Source organism: Cimex lectularius, unplaced genomic scaffold (assembly GCF_000648675.2).
Source record: "Cimex lectularius strain Harlan isolate CLEC.00 unplaced genomic scaffold, Clec_2.1 scaffold43, whole genome shotgun sequence".
Taxonomy (NCBI): domain Eukaryota; kingdom Metazoa; phylum Arthropoda; class Insecta; order Hemiptera; family Cimicidae; genus Cimex; species Cimex lectularius.
The window spans coordinates 110,638-120,228 of record NW_019392661.1 but is presented as its reverse complement, the minus strand read 5'-3'; the positions used below and the strand labels follow the sequence as shown (position 1 = coordinate 120,228).

The window sequence follows — 9,591 nt, the reverse complement described above, 5'->3', positions numbered from 1 at the left end:
AAAGTAGTTTGCAAAAGTATGTGTTTATACCAGTTTTTAGATTTTCACCTACTGGTTGAGGGGCGAGTTGTGAGTTGGGGAATTGTGTAACGTATTCAAATATTCAAATCTAGTTGAATTAGTCAAATTCGACTAGTTCTAAACTACCTATCGGTTCAAAAAATTGTAACCAATATGTAAAAATACTTTCTGAAACTAATGAAATATAAAAAATACTAAAAAAATTTCGAAACAGTATGTGTTTTTACTGGCTTTTAGATGTTCACCTACCAGTTGGGGCGAGTTGCGAGTTGGGGAATATTTGACTTGTTCGACTTAACTTCAAGTACCTATCGGTTCAAAAATTGTAACCAATATGTAAAAATACTTTTACAAATTTAATGCCTCTTATTGCTCTACTAATTAATTACCAGTTGCACTCCCCTATCAATGGAATCAACGAATAGACAATATGTTAAAAATTAATTATTTCATGTTAGTGTAAATATATTTAAAAATATGATAAAATCAATATATATTTTTATTTTATAATGTCTATTCTATATGTGTGCAGTTAAAAAAATTAATTACCTACGTATACAATTGTATAAAACGGCTAAGGGATTCTGGTATACAACCTTTAACATATAAAATGGTATTTCACATGGAATTGTGGTACAGAAAAATTAAAAATTATTATTATTATTTTATTCTTATTGTATGAAATTGGATAAAAATTAACAAATAATTTAACGCTTATATAATCTGTACAATAATAAATTAATCGGCAACGACTATATTAAAGACACATTGTCTAACAATCAAAACATTCCAAAGTGCTTTACTGCTTTTACACTTGATGTTTTACTAAGTTAAAATAAAGCCCCTGCTTCTTCAAAAGATCTTTATGATTTCCCAATTCAACAATTTGCCCCTTGTGCAGAACAGCTATCACATCTGCATTTTTTATTGTCGACAGCCTGTGCGCGATTACAATCGTCGTCCTCCCTATTCGAGCTTGATCTAATGCTTGCTGGACCACCTGAAATGAATTTAACATTTAACAAATAAAAAGTTATTCAAATTGATCACGATTTAGATAAAAATACCTCTTCACTTTTGGAGTCAAGAGCAGAAGTTGCCTCATCTAAAAGTAGGATTTTGGGATTCCGAATAAGAGCTCTTGCAATTACGATTCTTTGCTTCTGACCTCCTGATAACTGAGTACCGAGTGTCCCACATATTGTGTCATAACCCTTTACAAAATTAAGTATGAATTATTTAATTATTACAAAACTACAGAAGTAATTGACCTGTGGCAACGATGAAATAAATTCATGTATATTAGCTAATTTTGTTGCATTATACATATCAAATTCTGAAGGGATACAGCCACAGACTTTTGACCCATATATGATATTCTCTTTTATTGTACAGTTGAAGAGAAGGGGTTCTTGAGTTACTAAACCGATCTGGCTTCTTAAAAATTCCGTATTCATATTTTTTATATCAATGTTATCAATAAGCTAAAAATTGTTTATTTAAAAATTATATATTTTACATAAAGGAGATTTCATACTAACAATTTTCCCTGCTATAGGTAAATAAAATTGTTCTAATAGATTAATTACAGTTGACTTTCCACACCCTGATGTACCAACTAGAGCCAATGTTTGATTTACTTCAATTTTAAGATTGAAATTACTTAAGATAACCACATGTGGTCTACTAGGGTAAATAAATGTAATGTTCCTGAATTCTATTTTGCCATGAATCTCCTGAAAAAAAATGCACGTGTGTACATGTATATTTAATGGAATAATACAGACATGTACCTTTCGAATTCCTTCAAGTGACAATGGGTCAATAAGAGATTTTCTCTCTATAAGTTTGAATATTGACATAGCGGCTATTTTTGCTTTTGAAAAATCTTGCAAAGTGGCAATTCCTTGGCCAATTGCAGTTGCGCAAAATGTAATGGAGAAAAATACCCTGTATAAATACAGTGCACATTACAACATATAAAGTTCAAGCAATGAGAAAAAATGTATACTTTGATCACGCTATAACTAATTTTTACATTTAATGAGATAATTTTACCTGAAAACATTATTAATATCCATTTGGTTGCTGATCACTAAATATCCTCCAAAGCCAAAAGCTACAGAATACATTATGAAAATAGTTGATTGGGCAAAAGCATATGTAAGAGAAAACCAAAATGCTTTTTTTCCTGCTTCCCTAAAATGATATGTAATAAGAATCAACAAAAGTACTATATTCATAAATTAACTAATTTTGTGGTCCGCTTGACCAATTAATATATTACAATTAATTAAGGTTTTTAGTTGAGATAAAAAAGTCATTGACGATCGTTCAGTTGAGATCGTGGGTTCAAATCCCGCTCGTGCTATTGACTTTTTTACCTTAATTAATTGTAATATATTCATAAACTTGACCTACTTTAGACGCTCTACAAGGCAAGAGATGTAACGATTGATGAAGAGTTCCTCTTGGGCTAAAGCTTGTACCGTTTTTATGTTTCTGAAGCATTCTCCTGTAATCTAAATATATTCTGTTTTTGCAAATTATCATTAAATAGAAAAAATAACATGAACAATATACTTTTCCTGCTTTATCAAGAGCTTTCAAATCCTCAAGCTGTGATTTCCGCACAAGGGACATATGTTTGAAACCAGAGTATATTAATGCTGGAGATATTATTATCAGCAGTAAACCCATTTTCCAGCCAAAGAAAAGTGAAATTGCTATACCACATGCCATTGTGACAAAAGCTGTAATTAATTGACCAACTCTCAATCCAGAGGCCTGGAATTACATTCTCATCTCATTAAGAAGAAATGATTTGAACACGTTAATGTTTTAGTCAAGAAAAAAGCCTTACAGCTTTGATGTAAGGAGCATCCCTTGAAAGTTGAGTCAAAAGAACACTACATGAGTTGTTTTCATTATCAAACCACGACATTTCTTGTCTGAGTATGTTTCTGAAACAAAGATTCCTAAGGCGCACCACAAGATTTTCAGCAGCAGTGGACATAGAAATTATCTGAGAAATGTTTCATTTCAAGCATTGAACTTTTAGAAATAATGTGTAAATATACCTTGGCATAGTAGAAGAGTCCACTAAAAACTCCAAGTGCGACAAACATTAATGACCAGAATAAAATTGTTTCAGTCAATTCATCTCCGGTTAAATTAAATACCTAAATTGTATAATTTAATTGCAAAATAAATTTTCAACACAGAGAAATAATAATTGTTTTACCATCACCATCTCAGAATAAAGGAAAGCAAATGCACACGGTGTTGAGCCCAGAACAAAACAGGCAAAAAATCCAAGAAGAAGCCAATTCCATTCAGGAAGATTAAGGAGCCCAAGACGAAGGAAACATTGAGTCATGCTAATATCCTTAAGCAATATTAATCCATAAATAACAATGCAATTTTTATCAATTGAAAAAATAAAATTCATATATATTAGGTCAAATATTACAAGTATGCTTTTTACCTTTGTATTTCTATCTGTCTTCAGACTATCATCAACAGTTGATATTTGTTTAGGAGAGTTCATTTGTATTAAGTTCACACTGAAATTGTAATAAATATTTATCATATTTAACATTAAGGAATTATATTGGACTAGTATAATTGTATTTTTTTTTAAGTCATACTCCTCAAGTTGTGGTATCTCTTCATTGGTAATACTTTGAATAGACACAAATTTATAGTAAGCACCTTTAAGCTCCATAAGCTCAGAGTGAGTTCCGCTTTCCATGATTTCACCTTTCTTTATTAAAAAACAGAAATATGATTATGAAATCATGCTTTATATAAAAATTTATATTTAAAAAATATATAATTACATTCATAACGTATATCTTATTAGCATTTCTAATTGTGGACAATCTATGTGCTATGATTAAAGTTGTCCTCCCTTCCATTGCCTTGTTCAGAGCTTCATGAACAACACTTTCACTTTCTGAGTCCAAAGCGGACGTTGCTTCATCTAACAGCAGAAAAGTTGGATCTCTAATGAGTGCCCTTGCAATCGCTATTCTCTGTTTTTGCCCACCTGAAAGCTGGGCTCCTCGTTCTCCTACCATTGTATGGTAACCCTATTGAAAAGTTTGATTTTTTTTCTGATTTTCTGATGTTAATGGCAAATATCTACCTGTGGTAATTTTTTTATAAATGAGTGAGCATTTGCTAGCTTTGCTGCTGAGATTATTTCCTCCTTGGTGACTTCTTTTCTACCGTAGCGTATATTGTCTTCAATTGATACTCCAAACAAGACTGGTTCTTGGGAAACAACTCCAATTTTACTTCGCAACCATTTTATGTTTATATCTCGTATATCAATACCATCGAATGTAATCTAATCAAATAATAATCATGGTATAAGTTTGAATCAAATAAATGATCTAAAGAATCAAATTACTCGGCCTTCTGTCGCATCATAATATCTAAGTAAAAGATTGACAATAGTGCTTTTACCAGATCCACTTTCTCCTACAATCGCTACAATTTTTCCAGGATTTATTTCAAGGTTTATTCTATTTAAAACCTTAGAATTAAAAATAAAAATTTAAACTGTATTTTTTAGAATAGATAAGGTCATTAATAAAATTTTTAAATAAATTCACCTGAACTGTTTGCCTTGTTGAATATCTAAAACAGACCTTTTCAAATGAAAGTTTCCCACTGAATTTAACCGGTTTGATCCCGTATGTAGACAAAGGATCAATTGGAGGTACCCGGTTAATTATTTCTTGTATTATTTCTCCAGAACCTTTGGCTAATAAAACAGAGTTTATATATGGAAGGATGCTCCCAAATGAAAATGCAGAACTTAGCATACAAAATAATACCTTCAAAAAACATTTTACAGTGTTAATAAATATTTAGAAATAGTTTATAAATAATATAATTATACATACACCAAACACTTCTCCTATTGTTGCTTCATTTGTTGAAATTAACACTGACCCATACCAAAATCCAAACCCATATGATGAATGCATGATAATATAAAAGAATAATACAAATGAAGCTAGCAAATAATATTTTTTCAATGAAACTCTCCTTCCTTCTTCGAGAGCTTTTTCATACCTTGAACCAATTTTGTTAATCAATAATTATTTATGGGTATCTATGCCAAATGTTTATTTAGATTATAAAATAATTGCTGTGCAAGCAAATAAAACAAGCAAAACCTCTTAGCTTCAAATTCGATAGTGCCAAAAGAAATAACTGTTTTAAGGCACGTAAACACTTCCTCAGCAACACTCCCAGCATCAGAGTACCTAAGCTGTTCTCTTACCGCACCGGTAGACAAGAACTAAAAATAATAAATACAGGTGGGTAATGATGGTTAAAATTTAACATGTTTATACAAGTTACCCTGGCCATATATCCTGATGAAATGATAATTAATGGTGCCAATGCCAATATGACACAAGTTAATTTCCAATTTAAAAGCAAGCTCAGAATACACCCACTTACAAATATAGAAACGTAAACAATGATCATGCTTAATTTGTAACCAATTCCATCTCGTATTCTTTCTATATCACTACAATAATTTAGGGAAACGTAAGTGATGATGTATTTAATTTAGATTTCTATATTTTTGTACTCATACTCAGAAATATTTGATGTAAAGTCTCCATGATTTGAACTTTCAAACCAATCAATATTTTGCCTTAGGACTTGTGAGAAAAAGTTTTTCCTTAATCTGAAAAGCTGTCTATCAGCAACTTTTTCAAAAAGAAAGACCTGAAAAGGCAATAGAGACTTAAATTGTTCAAGGATCACAATGTAATTATAGATTCAAACCTGAAAGAAAGTGCTTAGAAAAGAAATTGTTCCTAGGAAAATATAAATGGTGCAAAATATAATTACACTCTTCATAAATCCATCTTTTTCACTGATATTCATTTCATTAACATAGCTTCAAAAATAAATAAATAAATTTTTATCAATTATACTACATTTTAATGTAAAATACTACCTTTTTAGTGCAGAACTATGGAAAGATCTATTATGGTTTATTTTACTGTACAAATTATCTAAAATGTCATCTATCTGTGTATTTACCTATAATATTTTTATTGGTTAAATACAAGTCCTTTGTGTTCACATAATTATTTAGAACTTACAGATTTTTCTAAAAATGTGTCAGACATAATGCCAAATACATATCCTAAACATGGAACACTTGCTCCTTGAATGAAAGCAAATAACGTTCCAAATATTAGGTAAATATAATCTCTGTTCGTTGCATACCGAAACTAAAAAGAGATAGATATTTTTATTTATTTTTTAATTAATTATACCATGAGTACAACCAATCCTCGAATCCCTGTTATAGGTTTTTCACGTTTGGTAGAACTGAACCTGTAATGACAATACATAATTCAATCTCAGGTTAATGTATAAAATAAAAAATATGCATAATAAGAATTTTTATTTTATAGTACATACTAGGAAAATATAAACATTAATTCTTGAGAAAAAATCATAATTATAACATGAAAATGGAGGATTGCAGTGACCGAGTGGTTGGGTGTCTGTTACCCAATTACTCAAATTTGCCTATGTCGGGGGCTCTGGAATAATAATATGGAAATGAAAATGAAAAATGAATGAATTTTAATTGGTAATAATGTGTAAAAGGTATCATAAAGTGGTTTGCCTCCTCTTCCACAAATTCAATGGCTAAGACCTCCAGTATTACTGGAATTACTTTACCTATGTATGAACAATTCCATGATACCTCATCCACCTGGAAGTGGGCCTTTGAGGAAATATAATATTTGTTATAATTATACCCTGTAATAACAATTTTTCAGATTCTTTTATTAATTTATTGTTTAAAAAAGAGAAAAATATTTTATATTTATATCAAACCACCAAAAAATTGCCTTAAACAATGTGATATGTAAAGTTAGGTTTTATTGTCAGAGTTTGTGCGGATGAACTCTGAAAGCGAAAATGAGAAAAGTAATTTTTTAAAATTTTTATATTGCTGCAACAATTATTTGAATATTGCAATATCAGTCAATTTTTACATCGATTGTTAAATTTAATTTCTTTTTATAATTCAAAATGCTAAAATAAAATTCTATGTTTCAGAAAAACGATTTATTTCTAAATGCAATAATCAAAAGTGAAGTTTGTTTGTAGGATCATTCAACTATGTTTTGTAAGCACAAAATTAGTGTGGTGCTTACTACTTTTCGTCTTATTTCCAATACCAATGTTTACCAAATCACAATTATTATATTATTATTATTATTATTATTTTTAGTAGAAAATAAATTTCCATATTGTTCAGACCAACATTTAATAAAACTCCTTTCTTTATGGTGTAACAGTGTAAATAGTAAAAGATTCTTTCTTGCTTGATTTAAACTGGGGTTATTAATATATTGAATATAATTATACATCGTATGATATATATTCACAAGAAATTTTCTTTGACCTTTGTAAGATTTATTACAATTTTAATGTAATTCAGTTTAAACTAGCAAAACTTATATGTTAATAAAAGTAAAGTTAAGTAATTTCTGTCATACAGAGCTTAACATCCAACTACCCATTGGTTGTCAAGGACGAGGGTCAAACCACTTTTGAATACATTTTTCATATCATTATCAATTAAAAAGCCATGAATGAGTTCTGCCAGGATTTGAACTCAGAACTGCTAGCATAGCAAACATGAGTCATATACCCTAACCACTCAGCCACCAACTGTCCTCCTAATATTTAATATGTTTAAACTAGCAAAACTAATTTTTTCGACTAGCATTGCATGGATTATAGTAAATTTTCCTTCCATAATAATATACGAGATAATTTTTATAACAAATTTCTACACAATTTTGATCAATTTGTTTAGTCATTTTTAATTTAGCACGCCTTTTTATAATCTCTAAAAGTTAGTAAAAGTAATGATTTTTGAAGAATTGCTGATTCTATAAAGGATTTCCTTTAAATTTACAAATTTAAATGACTTGTTACCAAAAGAAATATTCACCTAGGTAATGCCCCATAATTGATGACGTTTTCCGGTTTTATCAAAAGGCTCTCCTCATCCTTAGATTTCAGTTGGAAAGTCATTTCCCTTTTTAAGCGAAGATCATTCAGGCGAGACTGGCTTTATTGGCAGGTCTTTTTAAACATTTTTAAGTCCAAAGGTCGGGTGAAAGTGGACACAATAACTGTTGACACAATTATCTAGTTTAATATTTAATCTTCCCTTAATCAATTCTAGTTCAGTTTATGTTGCTTTTTGTTTTTAATTTACGAATCTTATCAGTGTAAATTTTCAGCTACAAAAAATTTTGTAGCACACTGGAGAACGATATAAAATCATTTTCTAATAGCCACTATTGAAATGATTAAATTAATCTTTAAATAAATAATTAATTTTAATAAATAATTATGTTTATTTATTGTTAAATCATTATTGGATTCTCTGTGGATTTAAATGAAATTACTTCAAAGTTATTATAGATAATATTTGTTTTACCAAATATATGTATGCTTCACATTTCTAAGATTGTCTATATAATAATCCTTACATTATAGCATATTGATCAAATATGTGTTTATGATTGAATAATTAATAAATTTAAAATAAGAAAGTCTTGGTTGTCTTGAACATAGTTGAACATTTTGTACATTTGCTCTAGAGTAACAAATTTCTACAACTCATTTAATTGTAGTGACATGTCTTTCTTAAATACACACGCAAAAAATAAATAAATAAATAAAACTTTACTACCATTCAGCACATTATATATTAATAGTAAAAATAAAATTTTAAAAATAATGAAAGATTTCACTTTAAAGTCATATAAAGAATACAAATGTTGTTAATTGTTCCCAAATTGTTTGCATTTCGTATTAAGAAAGCTGAAGGCAGAAAAACCTAAATCATAACTTAAAAGGTGTTATCATGGAGTTTATACCTTACGGCGTATAAGAACAAGGTCCTTTTAACACTTCATCATCCTTTAATTATCTACAATGTCACGACATGCAAAAGAGTTTCATTTACAAAAAGTCAAATAATAGCTACCAAACGTTATTTTAAAAAAAGTCCTCTATACTTTATGGATTTATTTTGACATTATTTACTCCCTTTTATTAAAATACCATGCAAAAAAGTTGTGAAATTGCTTTGATATATGAGTTGAAGGGTTCAATTGGATAGTGGTTCTTAAGGAAATTTTTTCTTCACATTATTACTTAAGTTCAAAAAGGGCCGTTAAACTTTAAATTATATATTGACATTTGAGTTTAAACAATCTAAACCAATTTCATAATTTATAAGTTAATCAAAATTGCTTTGCCAACTTTTACTACATACTAACTGAACAGATTTAAATTGCAAAATGCACACAATTTCACAGTTCATGCCTCACAGAACTTTAATGTACAAAAAATAAAACGTTTTCTTTGTATTTTAGCTTATGCTCCTGGGAGAACCTTGGCAATATTGAAATTTATGCCTTTTAGTTGTATTTTTATCTTTTCTTTCAGAGATATGGGTCAGTAAACCACCGACGAAATTCTTTCGCATAT

At 29.3% G+C, this 9,591-nt stretch overlaps 1 protein-coding gene across 3 annotated transcripts; it reads right to left on the bottom strand.

Annotated features, from left to right (window-relative positions):
• Positions 1-686: 686 nt before the first annotated feature.
• LOC106662607 (multidrug resistance protein 1-like) lies at positions 687-8,203 on the bottom strand. Of its 3 annotated transcripts, XM_014386808.2 has the most exons (27): positions 8,039-8,203; positions 6,348-6,396; positions 6,159-6,290; positions 6,011-6,096; positions 5,836-5,950; positions 5,642-5,775; positions 5,401-5,572; positions 5,214-5,338; positions 4,938-5,109; positions 4,644-4,868; positions 4,439-4,564; positions 4,172-4,375; positions 4,073-4,115; positions 3,864-4,006; positions 3,672-3,787; positions 3,509-3,587; positions 3,266-3,409; positions 3,102-3,203; positions 2,885-3,046; positions 2,605-2,808; positions 2,443-2,543; positions 2,080-2,220; positions 1,815-1,971; positions 1,563-1,757; positions 1,293-1,505; positions 1,089-1,235; positions 688-1,021 (listed from the first exon to the last, which is right to left on the bottom strand). In XM_014386808.2, the coding sequence occupies exons 1-27, from the start codon at positions 8,119-8,121 to the stop codon at positions 830-832; spliced, it is 3,762 nt and encodes a 1,253-aa protein (XP_014242294.1). In that variant the 5' UTR covers positions 8,122-8,203; the 3' UTR covers positions 688-829. The 3 variants fall into 3 exon arrangements, with proteins under 3 accessions (XP_014242293.1, XP_014242294.1, XP_014242292.1); XM_014386807.2 differs by having other exon boundaries at positions 687-1,021; positions 3,272-3,409; positions 3,864-4,115; XM_014386806.2 differs by having other exon boundaries at positions 3,864-4,115; positions 8,039-8,202.
• Positions 8,204-9,591: the final 1,388 nt, after the last annotated feature.